The following is a 25,409-nucleotide window of genomic DNA, read 5'->3' on the forward strand; positions in this document are numbered from 1 at the left end:
ACCCATAGGATATACTGACTGTGTCTGGATTCAATTTTGTTTTGTCTATAAAAAGTCAAAGCTTCCTACGAACATTATCAGACAAAATAAATAAAGTAAGAGAGATAATTGTTTAATGAACTTGGAGTAACATGATTCAAGTAGAATACCCTCACAGATTTTGCCAAAGCTAATAAAACTCTTTTGCACCATACTTATTATTTTTGAATAAGTATCAACTTTGTAGATTCTTCAGGTCATTTTTAAAACTAGTATTGAATTCAGTTTCTTTCTACTCATGACTATGTTAGAATTTTTGACTGTTAATTACCTTACATTTGGAAATTAAGTGATGTAGAGCGTGGATGTTAATTCATGTAAAGCGTATAAAATATGATACAATTATCTATGATTCCTGGTTCTAAGTGCTTTAATGTGTTTAGAACAACAGAAAATTAGTATTATTGTTTTTTTTAACATGATTGGGGACCATGTCAGAATTTACAGAATTTATTGTATAGAAATAGGCATAAAGAATCAGAAAAATCCTTTGCTCTATCCTAGTACGTAAATAGGATTAAAACTAGCAATATGTTTTTATATTGTGTCATTTCTATTCTCTGAAAATCAATCATATTATCCTGTGTACAGCAATCTAATAACAATTCTAAACCTAGTACAAAGTATCATGTAATTATTCCTTGATGAAGCATAATTAGTAAGTGCTTTACTAACTGGCCCACACTTTTAAGTCTTCTGAACTAATATATTTCAGATCACATTTTTGGAAACTTCTGACCTTATGCGACCTTTCTGAAAACCACTCCCTTAGGAATTGAAAGCCTCTGATTTGCCACTCATCCTAAAACATTATGCAAATTTCAAGGGAAAAGCAAAATGATTTTTTTGGAATGAAATGCAGAAGTTTAAGGCATTAATCCCTCTACTTGGGAACACGTATAATGAATGAAATGTAAAAAGCTAGTGATAAAATAGTGTCTCTTTAGTCATTTAAAATCTGAATTTGGAATGCTGCTTACAACCCGCTGGACTTCAGAGGGACTTAAAAATAGCTAACTATAAATTCATCTATTCATGAAATACAGATTTTTCTTTTGTTAGTAGACGAATAGTTGAAGATGACTTGGATTACCTTATGTACTTCCTTGAGTTTAAGTACAAAACATTTTAACATGAACAATTCTAGATGTGTTTGTTGTAGGAATATAAATACCGAAAAAGATGAGTATGTTGACAGAGACAATATGGAAAACAAGCATATTTGAGGACAACTATGGGTTTGGAATAGGTGACTCCTAATTTTAACTCCTGAGATTCACCAGTATGCCCTTCGGCATTCCCAAGCCCAAAAGTCTTGTCCGTAGAAGAGGACAAGCATGGTCTTAGGTGAGGCTGCAGGCATCTAACCACCTGGGATCAACCCCTCATAGTTAGAGTGGTATAGACATAACTGTGCAGTTAAGTGAAACGCTTCCATTTCTTTAAACAGTTACTGAGTTGCTTCATGAACAGTGCAATTAATGAGGTCTGCTGTTCTGCGGAGTTTTGTCCCATACCCCTGTACAAAATCCCATTCTTGCTAATATGCTATTCTTGCCAGATTATTGCTAATAATCTCCCTAAATCCCTATTATTCTCTAAAATCCTCTGTGGCGATAATTTCAGTTCCCCCTTTATGTCCCTCAAATCTGTCTCAGACGTCCAAAGGCCGTGAGAGGCAGTATGTGCTGAGCATCTGCACTTGGCTGGCTGGTGGGTGTGTGCTGATAGGCCAATGATGAGCTTCTGCTTCAGCCTCTCTCTCAGGGGCAGCTCTTCCCAGGCACTAATGCTCCTGAGACCTTTGTGACCTCAATGTTTGGGATACACCTATCCCGTTGCCAAAACTGTTTAAAAAGTATTGCATGAAAATAGCAGACAAGTGGGCACAAAACTGACCAAGCTGGCTTCCTTAATTTTTCTAGCTGAAAAAAATAATGATTTTGTGTTTGAAGATAAAAATCTGAAATGTACTCTGAAGCCTCAAGATCTGGAAGGCCAATTAAAAGAGCCCGACGCAAAGTTGATTCACATTTTTCAGTCCTTTGTGATAAAAATATGTCATTCTCCTCCGCACATGAAAACTTACATATGTCGTCAAAGTAGTAGTGCTCTTACAATGGGAACACTCTAAGTAAAATGTACATAAGGAAAGCTGTACAGTTATTAAGTCAACCGAAGTATCTGGGAAAAACAACAAGCGTATAAGTATTTATTCAGGTCTGAAACAGAGGCAGTAAACTGCAAACTAAATAAGTAAGTTTAGAAACAAATGAGTTTGGCTTAATGAAATTATACTTTGAGCAATTGTTCCCAACCCTATACTTAACAGAACTGTACTGCTCCTGTCTGGTTTAGATCTAAGAAAGCTCGGAAAGCCTGAAAGCTTGTTTGTTTTTCCAGCCTTATTAGCTGTTTAACAAAACACTCTAGTTCCCCTTGTAAACATTCCTTGCTTCAGAAGGTACTTTTTATATTCTATTTAATGCCTTGGTTTTGTTTCATAACAGCAAAGACTTTGATTGAAAATAAGTTGCCACTGAAAAACATACAAACATAAAAACAATTTTTTTAAAATCAGGCTAAGCCATACAACCTCAAAAGATTATATAACATATACTAATGAAAAAGTGATTGCACTGAAAATGAAAATTAGTTTCAAGAATTTCATTCTTCAATAAAACAAAAACATGACTCCAGTGAGATTCAGAAGTACAAACGACATGTGGATCATTCTTAATCTAGCCATTTTTAATCTGAGTTTCAGTAATGCTGTAGCTCTTTCTAAAATTATTCAGTTTTTCAAAACTAATGTGGTAGTTTTCCTCATAACTTTTTCTATATTCTTCCTTTTTGTATTCCTTCTCTTCCTTTTCATTGAAACTTCATTTCCTCCGGTCAGGAGAGCAAACCACTTAGTGACAGATTTCCATCCGAGCATAATAGCACGTGTGAAAAAGGAGAAGGAGGTGTGAACATGAAGAAGAAAAATGATTATCGTTTCAGAATAATTATATATGGTGTCTGCAGTTTATATAGAATACATACGGGAACACGTAATGTTAAAAAAGCTACATGTACTGCATCTTGAATAGGATGTAATCTAAATAAGATAAAACAAATATAATTCAATAGAACTACAGTTCAAAGGGGAGTCCGCTTTGCTTGCCAGCCCTGGGAAAATGGGAGAAGGAATTTCCTGGAAATCTTTTAAAGAGCCAGACCTGATGAGAATAATAGTAGATCTTCTGTGAGCAAGAAACCATACAGATAGCAAAGCAGCATATTTTGGCTGGCCCATAAACACCTATTCTCCAATGATGAATAGACCTCTGACTTCTGATTTTAGGGATAGACACTGACTGTTGGATGGTCACTGCAGGGTATGCTTCACCTTCCTCTGAGACACGTGGCCGTGGCCACTGGTGACAGAGGACGTCAAAGGCAAACCTCTGGCTGTTCCGGTGCAGCACTTCCCAAGTGCCTTGAGCCGAAGCGACTGACTGTGCTGCTCATCTGCATGTGAGAGCCAAAAGAAGGAGGAAAAAAGCAACAAAGGGGCAGATAGACAGAAAACTGTGAAAACCTCAGGAGGATATGTCAGCTGTAGGCAGGGACATAACTGCTGAGGTGAGGAGCAAGCCTTTAAGTCAAATACATATGAGGCCAAACATGCATGAGAAAACTGAAGGTGAGAGAGATAAAAGCTTTGTCAGAGGAAGTCTTGGGGAGGAGGAGATCACGCTGGCAGGTTAATGTAGGCATGGCAAGATAGCACCAGTATTAGATACAACCAATATTTGCAAGGAGTTATGTGGGAAATTACCCACTTGAGAAGCAGGCCGTGATGAAATAACACGGAGGAAGAGAAAAGCCAAACAATAGTATCCTATATTTCAATTCCAGTCTTCTGTGAGACTTACCACAGACTACCGAATTGCACTTCTTGCAGACTAAACACTTTCTCCACAGGTACCATTTGATGCTTTCTGAGCCAAAAGGCAGACATGTTTGCTTGAAAGATAAACCAGTGTACTGAGCAGAGCTGAGCCTGGCACATCCTAATGCCTGCTCAGATCAGCTAACGTTATAAGCACATGGCTCTTGGTTAAAGTGCTTTCTACTGCTAACAGGTGATTACCCTGTGTTCCCCTTTGGGAACAGCAGTCAATGCCTCCTTTAAATATTTTAAGCTCCACCTGTAAACTTTTAAGTTTCTACAACCTTCAAATTAAGTTTTTTCAGCAGTTTGTAGGTGGGATATCTATGCATTGCCTGAATGAAGTCTTAGCCATGCTGCGGCTGAGTGACGCTGCACGGGCACCTCTGGGGAGCCAGGATTTCATCCCCGCCTGCCCAGCCTGGTCAGGGCTGCGACAAGGCAGTGCAATAGAAAATGAAGGAGAGAAAGGGCTGAAAGGGCTTTTCAGTCTTTCCATCTCACATTAGGAGGAGCGACTGAAACACCGTACAGATGACACGGCGCTCTGGCCAATGTTGTAGTAAAAACTCTCACAAACACATATTAATAACTTCTAGTACCAAGAAAGTCTCTTCATATTTCCTGCTTTGAGACAGATGTTCACATTATTCCTGAAAATTATGCTGAATCAGTCAATAGCAGATCATATAGTTTAATTCACCACTTGAAACAAAGAGGAAATTAGATCTGTTAAATGCTGTAGTGAGTACTGCGAAAGGGATAGCAACTTCCTATGATTAATAAGTAAAGAAAATATTTGATGTTGGATGCAATCTAGCCTATTCCAAAAAGAGAACTGCTGTATTATTCCTTTCTGTTGCTCCTTGCTAATATCTGGCCGTCATAACTTAGTTTTTAGGGGTGAATTTTTATCAAAGGCAAGAAAATCATACAATCCTTGATTCAGTTTGTTCAGGAAATCTTCATAAGGGTCTTTTAGAAACGCTCCTGGCACATCACTATAAGCAAATCCACAGATTTTCACTTTCCATTTTTCTAAGCTCAAGAAGTATGGATAAGCATGAAAGAATCATATTGAAATATCTCTTCAAAAGTTGAAGTAAAGATTACAGGTCTAAATAAGTTTTGTTGTTTAATTGGAAAATAATGAAACTAAGTTCTCAGATATGAACTGATAGTTTATAATGAAAAGACGTTTAAATGTACAACAAATTTATTACGTTGTAAAAAGTTTTAAATTTAATATAGTAAAATATTCACTAAAACCTGAACAACATTAAAAATTAGAAGTTACAGAAAAATACAGGTCTAGGAATGCTTTTGGAAAACTAATTTTACTTTTATTATTATTCTTCTGTATTTGAAAATGATGTAGTTTGGAAATAAGATTATCTGAATATACAAAATGTGAGAGAGTTAGTTACCTTAAACTTTAAACTATTGTTTATTTTTCATTCTTAGAAGGTAATATTACAATAGTCTCTCCTCTTCTTTGGATAGTCTATAGCAGTATTCCTTACTCCTTAAGTTAAACGTTCCAAAGTAATATGACATATATACAGGTACCTTATCCCCACTTCAGCAGGGTGAGAAAAAGATGAGCTTTGTAGTAGCCAAACTATGGGCCTTAGTGGACCATGAATAAGGTAAATGAGTATTACAACTGAGGATCACTCACAGACAGTGTCCTGTCCAGCAGGTCTTATTAGAAGAGGATTTTAAACCAAAAACCTCTTTCAGTTGTGGCAGATACTCAACAGGAGAGGAAATGATCTATTCCCTGTTAGATATTAAAGCAAGAACCATAGTCTGCAGTTAACTGGAATTCAGTGTATAATCTAGATTAATTTAATCCTTTTATAACCTTTTATAGTTTATGGCAGAATTATGTTCAGTCTCAGTGCTAAATACATTTAGCTTCATATGAAATATTTTATGGTAGATGACTATGTCCAGTATTGCCATTAAAGGTTGTACAAATACAGCATCATACTATAAATACAATTGGACAGTGATTTTCAATTTACAGCCTCAACTACCCTTACAAATATCAGCTGAACTGCACAACAATTCGACATGGTAGGTATTAATAGATTCATTTTAGAGATAGCTAAACTAAGGCACAGAAAGCTAAGTGACTAGCTATAGGAATATGTAGGTAAAATGTAATGATTGTTTTATTATTGTATAAATATTCTACCAATTACAGTAATTACAACTAGTTATTTTGTCAACTTTTTTCTAGGGTTTTGGTAGCCCATCAGGTGAACATTGGCTGGGGAATGAATTTATCTTTGCAATAACAAGTCAGAGACAATATTCTCTGAGAATTGAATTAATGGACTGGGAAGGAAACCGGGCATATTCACTGTATGACAGATTTCACATAGGAAATGAAAAGCAGAATTACAGGTAAGAATCTACTCAAATTCTTTTGGTTATACTGAGTAGTAAATATTGTTCTTTGTTTGCTTGTTAAATATGAGAAAGGATAATAATATGATACTGATTTTTATCTAAAGTGAATAAAGAGGGTTAAAATAAAATAGAAAACTAATTTCTCCGCGATGAAAGGTTAGAATGAAACTAACACATCTGAGAAGAAGGGATGATCTATTGATTTTACTGCCTCGTAGACCTGTTCAAAATTTATAATAACTGTTAGTACATGTAAGTACGTATCAGTACATCTGAACTCAAAACTGCTTGAGTAGGAAACAAAAATGTATTTCTCATTAAGACTTGGAACATTTATTCTGATGGACAGAATGCTGGATCTTATTGTGAAGAAACAAAATGCATGACAAAATGACCATCACTGGACAGCCTTGATTCATCATCACCAAAATGCCAATTATTATAGCTTGAAAAAGGCATAGGAAGTTAAAAATTTTTCTTATTATCCTTTTTTCCTAGATATTTTTAAAGTAAAGAAAGGAAAAAAATATATAGAAACCTTAAAACCTGCTAACTTTAAAAAAATCTTGGCGGAAAAGGTGATCTGGATGACCTAAATGGTATAATTTTTTTTCTTCCTTTTCTAAATCATTATTTCCTTTGAACAGACAGTACAACCTTGGAGAAAGAAAATGACATGAAAGAAATATCCTAAATTATTTGTTGCAGCACATCTAGCTGGTAAAAGATTAGGATGGAAACAAATATACTATAAAACCAAACTTTCAAGTAGTAGCGTGTGAAACAAGGTTGATGTTCAGATTTTTAAAGCCTAGCAACTTGGCACCTAGAAATGCTGGCCTCACAGACCCCCTAGAGAAACGGAAGTGAGAGCAATTTGCTCTTTCTGCTGACAGGACTATATCCAAGTGGAATACAAAACATTGCCCTTGACCTCTTGGATTTGTCAGAGGACATTACTGCGTGGTATAGAAGAGTAGATGCTACATTTAGAGGTTACCTGTATGAATTGAGCTCCTACGTAGTCGAAGGACATCATCAGAAAGGTCAGCTCTGTAATTAGAGTTCTGCAATTCAAGACTCAGGGTTGTCATGAAGACTATGTAATGTAGTCTCTGATGCTCTGAAAAGAAACTGTATTGGGCCATGTTAGATTTCTTTCTGAGGGAGTAGAAATAAAAATACTCAGATCAGTGTTTGTATCATGTCCAGTAGAAGTGTTGCATGTGAACTGCAGGTCTGAGCCTCAGCACAATTCAAGTGAAGTATCTAAGAAAAGTAGTTCAGTTAGAGGTGCATCACAGGCAGCTGCTTAAAAACTATTTAAGCAGAATTACAGCTGATCTAATCACCTTGGATCTTATAATCAGTGGTGAGAAACAGGAATGGCAAGGATATGATTCGTCTGGCTTATTTTAGATATTTTTGGGTCCTTCAGAATGAGACATATTCCATCAACTTCCTGTTCTCTCCATTGACTGTAAAGGAAGTCTAGATGTGGACGTTTATGGGTGAATGTGTACAGTGTGGCCCACTATGAACTCCAAGGGTGCTCTTCTCAGTGTCTGAGATCCTCTGAAGAACTCTGGCAGCAATGAAGGTGCACAGCCCGCTGTAGTCAGTTGTCACTGTCATGCACGGTCCTGCCGATGACATGTGATTTCCCGTGATTCAGGAGAACCCATTCTGAGGAGCCCTTAGACTAGGAGTAAAAACAAGCAAATAAAGAGAATTTCTCCAAGGAGAGGCTTGAAATTTTTATATCAATCATAAAAAAACAAGTGTAAAAGTGGATCATTATGTGGGGCTTTACAAACGACACTAGAAAAAGAAGACAAAAATGTTCAAAAGCATGAGAAAAGGGTAGAACAAATTCTTTTGAGGTGAGGAAACAAGGCAAGGAGCATAGAAGGTGCCAGGAGTATTCTGAGAGTGAGTTACAGCAGCTAAATTTGCTAACAAAAGTAATGTCATTATTGCTCACGTTTTTTCTGGACTAAATGGAGGCAGCAAGTACCGTTGAGGGGTTAGAAAGAAAGGTGAAAACTTAACTTATATTAAAGCTTATAAAGAAGAATTTCTTCTTTTCAGGACTCATCTGGGTTCATTCATGGCAAAACAGTGATAGAATTTCTTATTTTGTTTTAGCTTGCTATATTTCTGATAACATAGCAGAGCAACCTAGAAATGCCTAAGAGATTTCTGTCAACCATAAGTCTGTGTCAAGTGCATGGAGTAAAGGAAGATGCAAACAGTTTTGGGGAAAGGCTATGTTGTTTTTAAGGCTAATGTGTCCTACTATTGAGAGCCTGTGTTGGGGATTATGACCTGATACTGCCTCTGATGCTCACTAGTTACCAGAACAAGGACATGGGCTTAAGAAATGACATGCAGTTGCCTATATATTTAATTACTTGCCTTTTTCATGACGTGGTTTTAACCTGATCTAGCTAGTACTTTGCCAGCATATTCCTGAACACGACTAGGGGGTACCACAGGGATCCAGGACTTTTCCCAATACAGACTACGAACAAGTCCATGTTATTTTGTTGGGAAAGAAGGTCTAGGCATACTGTAATGGACTTACTTTCAAGGCCAAAGAACAAGCCCTAGATCAAGATGTAACCTCTCTATCGTATTTTGATATGTCTTTTGTCATCTGTAATAAACTTCATCTCAAAGAAAGGGCCTTTAAGGGACTTGGCATCAAATTTTTGCCCTTGGCTGATGAAACAGGCACTTGAAGGTGTCTTAAATAGATAGGTTTAATATGCTGATGGACAGTGACGAAGCCCTGGAAAATCATCGTAAATGAGTTTAGGTCTCCAGAAAATCTATAGGAACAGGGAAATATTTGGGAAAGGAAAGTAAACCTTCTTTCATCAGAAGAAAGGGAGATCTTTTGGCAGTATAAACCATATTTTCTGAACATGGAAAGAGTTGTGAAAACTGATCCATGAACATTCTTCTTGCTGAACAAGAAAAACAGCAGGGATATATTTGAAAAGTGTAGAAATTTGAACAGAAATGGCGTTCAGGCCTCAAAAAGTAAAAAAAATAGGTAACAGGGCTGAATTCTGCTGTCCGTATTCAAGCCACATTTCCACAAATGTCAGCAGGGATTTGCTTAGAGAATAAGGAAAGATTGAAATTTTGGTTCCTCTCTTACTCCATAATCCAATTAAAGATCAGAATGTGCTCGGCTCAAGTGGTCCGTGTGGCCTCCCTCAGGTACAACTGAATTTTCTCTGTCCAGGAAACAGGGAATTAACTCTATTGCCATTATTCTGGAATAAACAGAGGGAAACATAAAGAGGTGAAGAGGCTCTGTCCCTCTCTGTTGATCCTTAGGGTTTCAAATGAATTTCTCATTCATTTTTCCTGAAACATGTCTGCATATTTAACGAAAACAAACGAGTAAGAGGCTGACAGCTCTAGAAATAATGAAGTGTAAGCCACATGCAAATCTAAATTGTTACTCATGCTTGACAAATGCACTAGTGCCTAGTCCCTACAGATATATATCCACAGACATTTTACAAACAAAAATTACGCTGAACTCTTTGAAAAGTTACTACAAGAATGCATCTTCTCATGTAAAAGCTCTTTATTTTGCTTGCCAGCCTCACTATCTGTGATAGAAACAACTCCAGAAGGCAGGCCAAATAAAAGCCTGATTACTGAGCCCTAAACAGCTGGCCACTCTTCACACAATGCTGTTTTCTCTTTATCTGAGGATCGTGTCGTTCTGAATTTAAATGATGCCTCTAAAGCTGAAAAGCACGGTTCTCAACCTCGCGCACAGTTCCTTTCCTCCGCAGTGTTCAGGCGTTTGCCGTGTTTTCTCTCAACAGATCAAGCACGGAGCAGCATACCTTTTCAAAACTTCGGTTACTCTTTATGTGAAAACATTCTGCCAAACAAATTAGATGCTCTCTTATTTTGGAAGCCGTTCGGAATTCCTGCTACTGACCCCCGTTAAAAGCTGCCTCTTCATCACTGTTTGCAAAAGCAAGTGACCATAGGCTGGCTGTACTCTGTGTTAGTTTCAAATAATACAAGTTCACTAAGAACTTGTAGAAATAATAACCAGTAAAGACACAAGCTTCCAAGCAGGTCTAGGCAGTAGATCAAGGAGAGCTAAAATAGAGAAAGTGCAATGAAATGGAAGGAAAAGCTATAGAAGTGGAACATCTTTCATTTATATTATGACAGTACCTTGTATATTTTGAGGATACTAAAAAAAAATTAAGGTTCCAGGTCTAACATTTGAATATAGTAAATTTAAAAAGGAATACAAATATTGCAAAGTGATAAAATGTGTCTGAGAAAATATGGAAAGTCATTTTCATGCTGTTTTTCCAAAATCCAGTCTCAACATTATACAAAGTTCGATTCACTCTGGATAACTCCCAATTGGTGATTTCAGAAGGGTTCTGTTTTTTCTCTGGGCTGTTTGTATTCTCTTTACTACTTTTTATTAGCCTAAAGAATCCATGATTAAAAAGGGTAATGCCAAACATATGTATGTTAAAAATATTCTTGTCTCTCTTTCAAAATGAGACAGCTCCAAAAGGGTTTCTGGGAATGCAAAATAAAATCTATTTATCCCAGATGACCCCAAGGAAGAAAGTTGAGATGAGAACGTGAAAAATGAAGCAGCAAATATATGATAATAAATGATAAAGGACACAGAATAATCAGTGTTGCACCTTACATGAAAGCTTCAATAACCTTAAAGTTCCTAAGTGATTAATTTCCTTTCATACATCAATTCACTTCTTATCTACACAAAATGATTAAAGATAGATCTATCTGTAAATAGCATGAAAGCTACCTCTGCCAGTCCCCTTGGAAGTCTTGCACTGTGGCGAATGTCCACAGAGTAAGAGCAGTTAGATCTTAATAAGCCTGCATTTAGTGCAGTGTTTCATAATTGAAGTATTATAATAGAGTTATAAAAGTTTAGAATGGAAGAGACTTCCAGAAGCCACATAGGCTATCCTCTTTTCCTAACTCTTCCTAACCCATTCTTGATATGCTGTTGATACTGCTTGCTATGCTGTTCTCAGGAGCTGTGCAGTTATGACACACAATAGCACTCTGAACTGTGTCCTTCGACCCTCCAGAAATAACTACAAAAAGTAACCATGTGTTGGCATTTCAGGCATTGCAATTCGTAATCCAGCATCCTGTCTAACGAAAGTAGATTTATGCTGATGCTGGATGTTAAGCAGCAGCAACTTCAGCCTGCACACACATCTGTTTTTGCTGTGCATGATACAGGAGCAGCACTCCCAGCAAGGCATAGGGTGGAGAATGGTAGAAGTAAAATTTTAAATTGCCAGAGCTACTTGTGCCTCAGAACTCTTACAGAGATTGAAAATACCCTCACTTCCCTATGATAACCTATTCCTGTGTTTAGCCATTCTTGTATTTAGAAAAACTTTCCATGCGATGACTCACTACGCCTCGTGCAATCTGTGCAGGAATACAATGAAATGATTAGGCTGTGCTTAGATGGGCAGGACTTTGGGATTGCTGTAGGTATAGCTGAAAACTGAGGATGGACAAATAGATAGCACCCTAACTTCTGCGAGCAAGTCACGGACTTAGGGTGAAGGCTGACCTTTGATACTTAAAAGTAAGGAGAACAGTATTTATATAGGAACCTGCATGTGAAAGAAATTAGGAAATCTCATGAGAAAATGGAACAGAATGTTTGCTAACGGTATTAGCAGAATGAGCAAGTGACAAGAAGATAATAAAATATCAGATTGTACAGGTCCTCAGTGGCAAAAAGTTAACTGAATTTGCTGCCAAGAGGATGATGAGCCGTTGCAGTGATCCGAATTAGACACTAACATGGTCTTGTGATTTATAAAAACCTAGGTAGCACAGTTCCTCGCTCTCCAAAATACTGTCTCTCCCTAGGCTTTGCTTTGGCAAAATAGATCAATTGTTAATATAAACTAACAGTTCTTAGACTTCATGGGAGCTGGTAGTGGGACGTTTTTAGTGGACTGAGTAGAGTGTTGGATTTTGCATCTCTTGTTTGCTTAAGAGTTTGTATATTTATTTCCGGCAATAGTATAATATTTGTCTGTTTTCTTAGGCAACCTAGATAGGTAGGCTGGAGCCAGAGGCCTTGATGTAATGTTAATCTTTGATTTTGTTTAAGGTGGAGCCTACTGATTTATTTAATCACCATTGTTGAACTAATGCTTGAATTTATTACAAAAATTTCTCACTTTTCTTTCTGTAAAGTGGAGAAAATAATATTTTTGCACCATATTTTAAATTCAGCCAGTGAAAATGCCGTAATAGGTGAAAGCAAGTGTTATCATTCGAGAGTGCGATTTTTATGGGCACCTCTGGCTTTACATATTTTTAATTTAAAAATATTTTCTACAGACTGTTGCTGTCTTACAAACAGGACAAAAACAGGCCATTGTCACTCTCCTCCATGTACTAAAATTTCATTTTAAATACTCATATGCTTCTTGCTATTATTGCTTTTCAGTGAGGCATTTGCCATAAGCAACATATGTTTTTCTTGTGTCACTTAGCAATTTTAGTAAAACAGGGAACCAATTTGACTTGAAAGTCTTTCTGAGCTGTCTGTTCAGCTTCTTCTGTGTTGTTATTTGTATCAGAGCCTTCAAAGGCCCCATTCTCAGATGGGAAAGAAAAAGTGCGTTGGAGGACACATATGAAATCTGTAGCAAGGCAAGGAAGTAAACATAGATCCCCTGAGACCCAGTCCTGTGTCCAGACCCTGGTAATCTTCTTTACAAATATGAGAACTACGGAATAACTCAAAAAATATACATGATGCACGAATTCGAACCCACAGTAATACACTTTTCTTTGGAAGGTTGAAATTCAGTTTGCAAGTTTACTTCAGAGGAAATATCCATGCAAAATCCTGTTAACAAACAGAATGATGTCTGTTCAATGCATACATTCCATACTTTGAAAATATATTTATTATTTTTTCACCAAACAGTGGTATAAAATAGATAATATGGAACAAAGATTTAATGTCTCTGTGTATGTATCTGACTGAAATAAGTTTGTTCTATTTAAGAACACTGTGAGTCCAACAATATTCCATGAAGTCTAAACCTTGGAAGTGCAGTGATTCAATCTGATGCCCATTAACTAGTGGTCTTTCTGGTTAATGGTTAACCAAGCCAACATGCTGTATTATATCAGTGGCTAAAGCTCACTGTCAGTCCATGCACTATCTCCAAGTGTAAGCAGAAATGAAATATAGCATTTTCTTTGACTAACTGAAAGTTGATGCAAATATGCTTGAGTGTATGAATACTAAAGTTTAACTTAATCCACATAAATCCTTGTATACGTAATCCATCCACAGCTGACCATTTCCCACCTCTAACTTTATAAAGCTTATATGTAGTTCACTATATAATTGCCCTAACTATGCGAAAGCAAGAGGATAAATAGAGACATGTTTTCTTTCTCTGTATTAAGGAAGAATGTAATGAGAATGTGTATTTACTGAATACTCTAAAGGACTGACTGAGTAATGAAGGGGAAGTGAATAGTGAGAGAGAAGGTTGGGAAAGGATGAAAGAGGGATAACAGGGATGACGCCTCCTGAAGGGATGGGGAAACTGCTCAGTAGGACACAGGATTAGGGAGTAGGGAAGCCCTTCCCCCTCCACCATGTGTCACTTTTCGGGTGAGAAGTGGGGCAGGGGGCAGGGGCAACTGCTGGCATCAAAGGATTTGTCAAATGTAGTCCTTTGAAGAAGCAAGTAAACTGAGTCACTTTAGCAAAATAGATCCTTCATGGTGGTGCATCTTTGCATAACAGGCAACTCTAAAAAACCTAGTGACTGTCTGCCATGTCTGAGTGAAGAAATAGGATAGGCTGTAGCCATGAAGCTATGACTCAGATCCTAATATTATTAACAGATGTTTGATATCAAATATTTCTGTCCATATAAAGTAGAGTAATTGATTTTCCAAGACATATAAATTGTTATGAACTACCAATGAGGTCTTGTACTAACCTAGTCCACTAAACCATGCGTCACTCCGATGACAAAAAGACATTGATGATTACTTTTCTCTAGTTTATAGCTTAATTATCTTTAAAAGAGAGAAGATCTAAAATTTTAATTTGGAATTGTATTAAGTAATGTGGTGCATTATAGATATCACGTGAAAAATACTTTTATGCACAGAAGATACATTATTTCTTCTTAAAGTGTTAGACATATGCAGTTTTCCTCTTTAGTATTATTTAACCTTAAACAATGCCATGTCAAATGAATACTTCTATTAGTCCTTATGCCCTGTTGATAAAAAGTATAGAACTTATATACTAAATTAAAGTCTTATACTTTGAAGAGCCCAAGTCTCCTCACCTTTCCATATCAATCAATCAAAATATTGCCTTTATATTTTCAGTCTATATGAAAACCTCCATCTTCCAGGAAAGCAAAATGTCAATCCATATATGTAATGTCAGCCTTGGAATATGAGAATTTAACAGACAGAATCTATTAAAAGGTATTATTATCCTCCTCTCCTCCCCAACATTTCTTTTCATGCTTTTCTTTGGTCACAAATCACAACAGAACTTCTTAGTGCAGCAACATGTAGTATACGGGACAACCAGCAGAGGTGTCCCATAAACTCTGGGAAATTCTTTTCTTGAGACATCAGGAAAGTACCAGAGTTGCTTTGCAAGGTATATACTGTTGGTTGTACAGCAGTCTTGCTTTACTGAAACAAAACTCCTCATATTGGAGGCAATATGAGTTACTCAGAATATATTTAATACAATAGTGATCTAACCATTTCTGCATATTTACTTATCCATCACTGTAAGGAAGATATGACTTAATCTGTTTTCTTTATTAGATCCTTCAAGCCACATCTAAACAGTTACTCTCTTCAGTCTTGTTTTTCTCTTTCCCAATTTTACCACAACTGGTTAATTTTCAATTACTTTCTCTAGGCTAACATATTTCTTTTTCAAGCAAAATTGAAAAGTTCTTCTCCATATATTCATTTTTGTGTACCTGCAGAATTCACCTTCCCAGGGTTTTTGGTAGCCTATTGGTAAGAATCTTCCAAAAATTAAGTTTAATTGTTCTTTTATGTTTTTAGAAAATTTTCTTTCTGTCAGTATTTCAGGGTACTTCAAACACAGAGCTGGAGAGAAGCTTGTTTTCCAATATATTTCACCAGAGCTATCTCTATGAGACACAGTGGGCATGTCATTATCTCCTCCTCCAGGCTCCTAGATTAATTTTTAAGAAAAGGAAAATATATGAGTAAGAACAAAAGTATCTTATTTTCCCCAAAAGCTTATCTACAATAAAATAAACACATCAATTCAAACTACTGATTACTTGAGGCAAGAAAAAACCCTGTTTCTTAACAATTTACTAGACTTAAACATTATCTTGGATTTAGTGAATTTAAGTACATATTCACAAATCAGACATGGTTTCTTACAGGTAGGTGAGATAAAGAGTTGCAGTGCTAACATTTAAGCTCCTGGGCCTTAGGAACAGAGTGCAGGACTCTGACTGGGACACTTCATTCTCTGTGCATGCCTAGGGGGTGATAAGCTCCTTAGACTGGAAGCCAGATCAGGCAACATGCAGAGCAGAGAGCTGCGTAGAGTTAACCGCTAGGAAATTCTGAAAATAGTGAGACATCCATTTATATCCATTGACAGTTCACAGCCCTCAGACTGAAGATAGGAGACAATGTCCTCTCTTCTTAGGAAAGAAATGAAAGACCCCATTAACACTTTCATTTGCCGGAGGGGATCCAGACCACAATTATTACTTCTCCAGAGGATGCAGCCGTCTATGCTGCAAAGGAACAGTTTCTTCTCATCCTGGTGAAGCTCTGATAGCACACAGGAAAGAATTATTGGTTCAGTGGACGAGAAGACACAGGGTTAGATTATGGCTTGTCAAGGAGGAGGGAGAGAGAATTCGCCAATTTTGTGCCCTGCTTCATGGATTATATCTGCGTTTTGAATTAAAGAGCCTTTGATTAAATGATACAAACATACTGCGAAGCAGTGAGGACTGTCCCTGAACACTGAAGGCTATGCTAATAACTGTGCTGTAGTCTCTAGACTTACACTACTGTATGCACTCTGGGGCTCAATGAGTCTGGAAAGACTTTTTTGCATAGTGGCACAATTTCAGTAGGACACATGCTGTTAGTTATGGCACGGCTGTGGGGGAAGCTTTGTGGTTTTAAACCCTTCTCTGCCCGAGCAGATAAAACCACATCTCCTACATGATGGGTAACCACTCAGATCAGTAAGCTGTTGTATGAAAAGTAGTGAGTAACAACAACGGGCAGCTCTACTTCTACCTACCTGGTGAGGACCTCAGCATAAACTGTTTCAGTAAAATTGTGTGTGAGAACAATTTCATGCAAAGTGGGAACAGGATAGTGACACCACCACTGAATAGTATAGTGAAATCTCTGCTGAAGGCTTCTGCACAGGCACACAAATCCTTGAGAACCCTGTAATGCATGTTACATGTTATGCAAACTTGAGAGTGCACTAACTTGTTAGCAGGGGGAATTTCACTGTCTTTCCCCCGGCTTTTGGAGACAGGCATATGGCAGCTGTGCATGAACTGAAACAGGAGTATGTAGCAGAAAGTCGCGAGGGCTTTTCTAAGGTAATGTCCGTTATCTTCTCTTCTCCCATGTAAAACAACTGCTGTCATCTTGTTAATTTTATCTTGATAATGAGTAACCTACATTGCTGTTTTTGCAGAATGTTGCTCATTTAAACCTCTGTTGCTTTATGCCACCTCCACATGTTTGTAATAAGACAATGTCAAAGAAATACTTTAGCAAGGTTTATAAAATCCCGGTGTGGATGGACTCTGCTATCCTCAGGGTAAGAGCTCCCACTTTCCCCAGTAATAACACCAACAAGAGCTATGCATTTCTTTAATTTTCTTCTGTCAAATCATTTTACAAAGAGCTTAAACCTAGTGACGTTTATATTAGCGTAGAAATTAGTGCACTGTAGAAACAGAGAACATCTAATTTCTTTGTCTCAGCTGGTCTTTGACATGAAACAGTTCCTGAATAAAAGAAACTTGTGAAACTGAGACACTTCTGCATATTTGCAGCCCAGCAGGAATTTTTTATACCAAAACTGTGGTGTATAGGATATCTAGAAAATTCCATGATTAGATGGCATTTAAATTCAATCTAGCTATTATAGGTACATAAGTGCTGTTTGCTATTTGGCCCTATTTCTATTATAAACTAAATAACATAATAACGAATTTTAAATGTTACAATGGTTTTCTGTAACAGCCATTGAGAATTCTCATTGTTACTTTTCCACTCTTTAGAATTCACCTAGCTCTTATATAATGCCTTAAATATTGAAACCCCCTGCAGCTTACACTGATCATCAGAACGCCCCAGTTAATGTAGATTAGCATAGTGAAAAATTGTATACAAAGTGTAATAGGTATGTGCAAGGACATGTTAAAGGTTACAGATGAGTATGGTATCACAGTGTGAACATTTAAACTTCCGTTACTGTTTGCTAATCACTGATGCATTGAAAATTTAATCTTATAAGACATTGAACATAACGAATCTTAGAGCTAAGGCCATAAATGTTATATGACTGTGAGAGATTAATTCAGAAGTAAAATGCATATTTAGAAAAATATCTCAATCAAATTCAAGAACTCAAAACATCTCTGTATTTGAATAGCTAGAAGTGTCTTTAATGCAGATTTCTTGATTGTATCATTCTCCTTACTATTACCTGTGAGTTTTTGGATATGGAGCACATTTTCAGGAAATAAATGCTGGTCCAGCTCAAAATGTTTAACCTGGACATGATTCTTGTCATAACCTAGATCAAACCTGGTGAAAATGACACTTCCAAACGTCAGGCAGGGAAGGTTGAAATTTGGATACAAAGAGTGAGACGCATCTGTGATTTCTCTTAGGTAAGCTATCCTTCCTATGGGTGACCAAGCTTTCCATAAGAGGAACCTTGATCACTAAGTGTTGACAAGATCATGAAGAATTCACTTAGCATCAGTGACAGAATCTCCAGATAAAAAAATAATGTTGTTTGGAAAGTTTTTTGAATTGCCTTCATTTTTCATCATTATCTGAATGTCCCAACTTAAATTCTCCAGCATGCAGAGGCAAAGAAAGATAGGGGCTGGAGGTCCCCTCTGTGCAGTTTCTGATAAAGACATGTGCACTGTCTGTGCCCACATAGGTGCTGGCTTTCTCTGCCAACACTCTGAGCTAAACAGAGGCTGGGTAGACCTGTTGATGTGGCACCGAGCCCAAGCTAATATATCCTGCCTGTGAGTAGGCTCAGTGTCATGTGTATTGTGACAGTACAGCTTCCAGCCAGGATGGAGTGTGGGCAGAATGAGCTCATGTCTGCTTAGAGACCCAATAGAGCAAGCTTTCATCTGCCTGCAAAAAGCCGTGTAGGAATTCTTAGAGTGACCCTTATTTAATCTAGTATGTTAGTGGTTAAAGTCTCTGAAGTCTGTTACCCACTGCCTAGCTAACCTACTCCAGCCTTTTTCCTTTTATCATTAACAGCTCTACTGGCAACTGTATCTGGAGCCTGATTCTGAGAACACTTGCTGCACTGATTCACTATATTTTCAGGACAATAAGCAAAGTGTGGTATTTTCTATGAGTTCAACTCTTTTATAAGTCAACAAGCCAAGTGTACCAATGAGGCTTGGAGAGAATCTGGGAAAAGGATCATCCCAGCTGTTCCCAGAATTGGTGGTATTTCCATCAATCTCAAAGAGCATCAGTCTCAAAGAGGCTGCTGTTGTTTCTGTGAAATGGTAATATACTTGAGCTTGCTGTATCTCTCTCTAAGTTAATGGTAGTAAAAAATGATATTATTCACTGTCTATTCCACAGAAGCAACGCAGTTGCTGAATTAGAGCACAAAGCAGAGGCATACACACCATGCCTAAAGAGCTACTACAGATAACCTACACATAGGTTCAATGCCTTTAGACTTCAGAGTGCAGAAGTATTGTGTTATCTGATGCTACGTACTTTTTCTATCTGGTTGGCCTACCATGTTAAAACAAACCTTCTGTATTATCATGGAAGAAGGAGGTACTCAATAACATTGAAAGCCTAACTAGAAAAAAAAGACAAATGAGTGCCTGGTGCCACCGAGAATCCAATCTTCAGTAGAAGAGCAGATTGTTTCATCAGATAATAGAGGCTGATGTATTTTCAATTTTCAATCAGTGCAGGAACAGCTTACCACACTTGAGCCAAATACACGCTCACCATTTCTGTGTTACTTACTGTTATTTAGCATTATAATTTGGTTGCACTGAAATAAAACCTCTTTGTACCTATCTCAATGCCATTTGAACCAGAGAAGTCATCATTCTCAATCACAGCTCCTGTGAGGTCATGACCTGGGTTTTATGGGGAAAAAAGCGTATAAGACATTATGATCCTTGTGAGCCTGGTCAGTGTGGCACCAGCAAAGAACTTGGATCATAAATGGGTGACAGTCAGTGAACCTTTCACTCATATATGACTGTTTATCAGCCACAAATGACGCCAAGGGAGTTGAAATATGTTTTAACAGTCTGTTTATATTTTTCTACGGAGGTCTTCGTGCCACATAACTCATTTTGGCATTTTTTAAATGAGATTTTGCATTCAGAAAACCAAGCAAACAGTGAAGCTAATATTTATTTTTCAAATGACTATAAACATTTCACAGAAACTCTTTGTGTATCTGTCACTTTTACAATTTCTGTTACCTTTTCCAAGGTACTTGCCATTGGAATGAAAGCCTGTCCTTTATATGTTCATGGAGATAAAGACCAGAGGATAATGTAGTATGTTGCAGGGTAGAGCTACTAAAGGCTGTCTGTAGCCCCAGGCCACAGCTGTTGAAAATGATCCACGCTGAGGGTGGGACATGTTTGGGTATAAAAACATTTTCACTCTACATCCTGTTTTCCATATCATAAGCTTTTAATCAAAAAATAATTGTCATACTGCCATTTTGAATGATCTTACATGAATAAGAAAAGCCTTTCTTTCTCTTCCCCATATATTTATTCTTGCCCTTCTCCTTCTCCTCCTCTCCCTTTTTTTTAATGTTATCAGAGTGTACTTAGGCCCTGATTCAGCAATGCACTTAGGAACAATTTTTATTTAAAGCAGATACTAAGTACGTTGCTGAGTCAGGGCCACCAGAGCTCTCACTGAAGGTCAAGTCATTCTTGCTTCATTACCATTGCACACTCTCTAAGCTGACATCAAAATAAAAAAACAAAGATTATGTTCAGAATGAGATCATGACAATTACCTTGTCCTTAATACAACATTATACTCTTCCCATGTGAGGAAATGATTGAATTTCCTGTCATCTCCAAAAAGTAATTCTTCAGCGTCTCTTAATGCTTGTTGATGTCATGAATCTGAGTGCACAGTCACCCAAATAAGCTCACTAGTCTAATTAGTATAAATTCATAAACTGTGAACTGGCTTCTTCGTCGGATTAAACAGGTTCATACTTAGTACGTGAATGAAAATCCTGATAAACATTTAACTTTGAAAATAATATACCAAAAAACAACTCTGTATTTTCCTTTGGGATTCACCCGGCGGGAAGCACACATCTCTTGACACGAATCCCATCATAAATCTTGAAAATCTCATGCAGAACCCAAAATATTTATTTTAATGTGTTATTCATTAAGTTATTTCTTTAAATCGTAGTTTGTTGGCAGCTGCAAACTCATTCCATTCCAGCCACATTATAGCAATGCTGTAGTATGATTTGAGAGGGTCATTAGGTCATTAACACTGGAAAAAATTCAAAAACAGAATCTGCAAATGCCCAGAGGATCACAATTGTTAAACATGATTGCACTGCTAGCACAGAATAATTTCAAAGTATAAACAATCCAAACAAAATTAATGAAATATTGATTATAGATCATTTCCACTTCTATCATTACTGATTCATTTCTTTACATTCAAGCTATACATAGGAAAAAAACAAACAGAAATGTTTTAAATATTCCTTAGATATAGTTTCAATTAGCTAATGTGCCAGTGGAAACTTGCTGAAGAGGTGGTTCAATCTAGATGATATGTCAGATTTAGTACTTGAATAATTTGTTAATGGTGATTACAGATCACACCTCATTCAACATTTGATTTGTGAAAAATAAAGCAAGTTCAATACTTGTATTTCAGGTCATGAATTCTGCGAGCGAGCGTGCCTCTCATTGCCTTTTTAGCCAACAGCCTTTGCCCTTAAATACCACTTCAAGCAATATACACCCATGGAGAGAGGGCATAACATTTTCCTGATCAGAATGATAGCATTTTCTTTTCATTGTGTGGAAGTGTAACTGTTTCATAAGGTGAATCACAAGGGACATTCACGGGAGATGGTTCAGCCTCTGCAACTTTTTGGAAGTTTTTTTTGAGGACATTTTCCCACTTTATTTTATTTGAGTCTTTGGAATCTTAAAATATCTTCTAAGTGCCTGTTTCCTCCTTTCTTTTGCTCTTATTTTTCTGTTTCTCCCTTATCTGATTCTTACCGCTTGCTCTTTTAGCAAACTGAATAATTTGTGGCGCTCTACAGAACTCTTGGTCTCCATCATTTCTGCAGAACAAGCCTACTGAAGGATTAGTTATCTCACTTTCTGATTTGTGACCTGAGATGTTATCATGACCATGAAGCTTCAGGGAAATAGCCTAATACTAAGGAAGAGGCCAACATCAATTAAAATATCACATCAATTTATTCTCTGAAAGGTATTCCAAAGTCTTAGGAGAGTGGCTTTTTTCAGGTGGACGGCACTTTTCTGCTATGCTGTGCAAACATTTGATTGAATCTTCCAAATTAAAAAAAAAAAAAAGTGATGGTTCACTATCCAGGTAAAATTAAAAATTATCTCCATTTAGGGACTTATTTTTAACCATTTATTAACTAAAAAAATATATTTTTTCTGTGAAACACCAAGAATGAGAAATATTGAACAAAGTTCATGCAGTTCAGTAACAGTGACTTTCTAATGAGAAAAAGCTTAGGGCTGAATTAACTACTGAATTTTCTACTAATAAGTACAGTAGTTTATAATGCCAGTGAATCTGAAAATAGTGAGAATGTATAATTGTTTAGTGCATAGGTAATGCTTTTTTTTTTTTTAAATAGTTAAGATTTCAGGCTTTCTTAATTTTGTAAAAATTCCTGATATTTTAAGAGGATATATATGGATTAGTAACAAGGAGTCTGCAATCAGCTATGTTTTCTTTTGCACCTCCGTATGTGCGGAATAAATGACACATTTATATGGTTTCTTCAGAGTTTTCCTTTCTTAATTGCAAACAAAAGCATGTAATACAGCAAAGTTTTAATTAGCATGACTATTGCATAGACGTGTGGTATATTTCCTTCTTATAAAAAAACTCTAGGTAATTTCAATCATATCTTTACAGACCCTCTCTGCAAAGTAGAACACCATATATTGAGTATGCATTGTTTAAATACATTAATTAGTAAACACTAACATATCACGGTAAAAGATTTACATACATTTTTGGCATAGGTATGTCTATGAAATTTGAAATTTTTACAGTTACTTATAATTAATGATTTTCAATTAAGAAAACTGATAAATATTTTACAGTGATATGTAACTACAATTAAATGTTTTTCAATAATGCTGCAGGGTAACAAGAAGCTAAAGTCTCTACAGTAGTCATCAGAGTAAAAGTTAGCGCTAACAGCATGCTGATATATGAAGTGCACCATTTCTACTTTATCTAACACAGTTAATTAGGATAATGTACAACCTGTGTGGATGGCAGAAGGTAATTAGCTTCACCCTCAGTACCACTAAGGCATAGATTTTATGAAATCCACTTTTAAAGATCTACCTACACATATTTCAACAAACTATATTTGTGAGACGTTTAGAACTCCGAGCATTTTTTAGAAGAATTGTTAAAATTAAATTTTACTGAATTTGTGCAGGTCTTGCTATGGGATTAATCAGTAGAATTAGTTGTTTTACAACTAAATAAAATTTCAAACCAGTGTCCACTGAGCTCTAAGGAAGTTTTCCTGCTAGTTTCAATGGGTGGAAAGCAGATCCCTTGAACAGCAGTACCCAAACGTCACAAGGTTCAGCAGTTCAGTAAAGACAAGCATCAGAATGTCTGATTGCGTATACAAACCTTAGAAACTTTTCAAACAAGAGTTTCTCTGGAGGGTCCCTATATTTCTGTGCTGAAAACCCCATGAGAATCAGTTTTAGCATTTCTGATTTTGCCTTCAGCCAAACACAGGAAGTGCAGTTGTTTAGGGAGAAAAATATTTTTTCATTTTAAATTAACCAAATTTCTCTAAACTTGGCTTTGCCTGAGTCCTGGGCAAACGTTCAGATAAATTCCGAATTTTTATTTTATTTTTTAAGAAGTTCATCCATCTTCAACACTATCAAAACAAATTACATTATCATCTTAGTGTATGTTCAGAGTTTATATCTCTATCTAAAACATTGATCATCTCTAATTATTTTAAGTCTGAAATTAATACAGTTCCTTCAGTTCCTAAATGAAGACAGTATTTGTTATTTAGCTATGAAAGTAGTTCCTGTAGGAACAGGAAATCTTAGGACATCTTTCATGTAAATTGGCTGAGCCGGTTGGATAGTGAGAGGTTTTTTGGTTTTTTTCCATATGAAGATTTTATATTTTCATTAATAAAAAAGTAATGAATCTGAAAACCAAAAGTTTTATTTTCATATTTCTATTAAAAAATACATTGATGATTTTATTTAAATAGGTACTGTGTTGAAAAACAGTTTTAACAGAAAATGGTAGTATCAGATGAATGTCTTTCTTCTGGGCTTTGTTTGCTGAGAGATTAGAGTAGAGGGAATTAGTTCTGTTCAACACATCAATGTCATGGTAGACTTTAAATAAGTTCCTGTTCCTGTTAGCAGTAAAAAACCAGCATAGCCTTATGTTTCCTTTCCATCACCACTATGTTACTGACATCAGCTCCAAGACCAGCGTTCACGCTGCTGTAGTGAATGTTTCTGTGGCTTCTGTAGCATGTATTTCAACCAGTAGAAGCATATGTTTGCTTGTTCACTGCCCAAAATAACATATTTTTAAACATTTATTGTAAATTGTGAAAAAGTACCATTTTTCTGCATATAGCAATATGACAGGCTGTTTGCCTCACAGTAGAAAAAAATTGTCTGACAGTAGAGCTGGATGTCTTTTAACTATTCTTGCTCATTAAAGCTCTTCTCAAGGAGTACAGCACCTGAGTCAATTGCAGGAGAAGAAATTTAAAATAGGAAAAGTCAAATCTGTTGCATTATTTCCGTAAACACTAATGTGGTACAACAGCAAGGCCCACTAGCCTATTGTGCAGCTTGCCGTTACGTGTGCCAGTGTTTCTTATATGTACAATACGTATTGATGATGTATGAACTGACCTGAACTGACAGCCACACCTCAGCCTGCATAATTAAAACCTCCTTTTCTGTCAAGTTTCTTTCCTGTGACCTGGCAGGTGTGAGTAGCTCTAAAATTAGCACAGACACAGAGCTCTTCAGAGAGAAAACAAAATTTTACATTAGCAGTGTACAGTCCCATGGAAGGATCTATCTATAATGCCACATAGTGTTTGATGTCCAGTAGACAAGCCGTACTGAAGTAATTCTAAATGAAAGGTGTTTATATTGACTTATTGTTATATGTTATATTGTCATTCTATCATTAAAATAGGTAGATGCATACTCTTCCTCTAGATGTAGTAAAATAATACTATGTGATTTTATTAGTGGCTGGCATATTTCACTTGTCTGAACAGGAGAATGGGCAAAGAGTTGCAGTAACGACAAATTTAATAACTGTAGCAGCGAGCCATCACTACAGCACAGCACAGGAGAAA

The 25,409-nt window shown here is 36.6% G+C and overlaps 1 protein-coding gene across 2 annotated transcripts in view; it reads left to right on the top strand.

Moving 5' to 3' along the window:
- The window catches only part of ANGPT1 (angiopoietin 1), a 169,393-nt gene that overhangs the window by 123,095 nt on the left and 20,889 nt on the right, over positions 1 to 25,409 (top strand). For both annotated transcript variants that reach the window (XM_009683048.2, XM_068932813.1), the window contains exon 7: positions 6,228 to 6,394. In XM_009683048.2, the coding sequence (XP_009681343.1) occupies positions 6,228 to 6,394 (167 nt within the window). The remainder of the gene's footprint in view (positions 1 to 6,227; positions 6,395 to 25,409) is intronic.

This window comes from Struthio camelus, chromosome 2 (genome assembly GCF_040807025.1).
Source record: "Struthio camelus isolate bStrCam1 chromosome 2, bStrCam1.hap1, whole genome shotgun sequence".
Taxonomy (NCBI): Eukaryota; Metazoa; Chordata; class Aves; order Struthioniformes; family Struthionidae; genus Struthio; species Struthio camelus.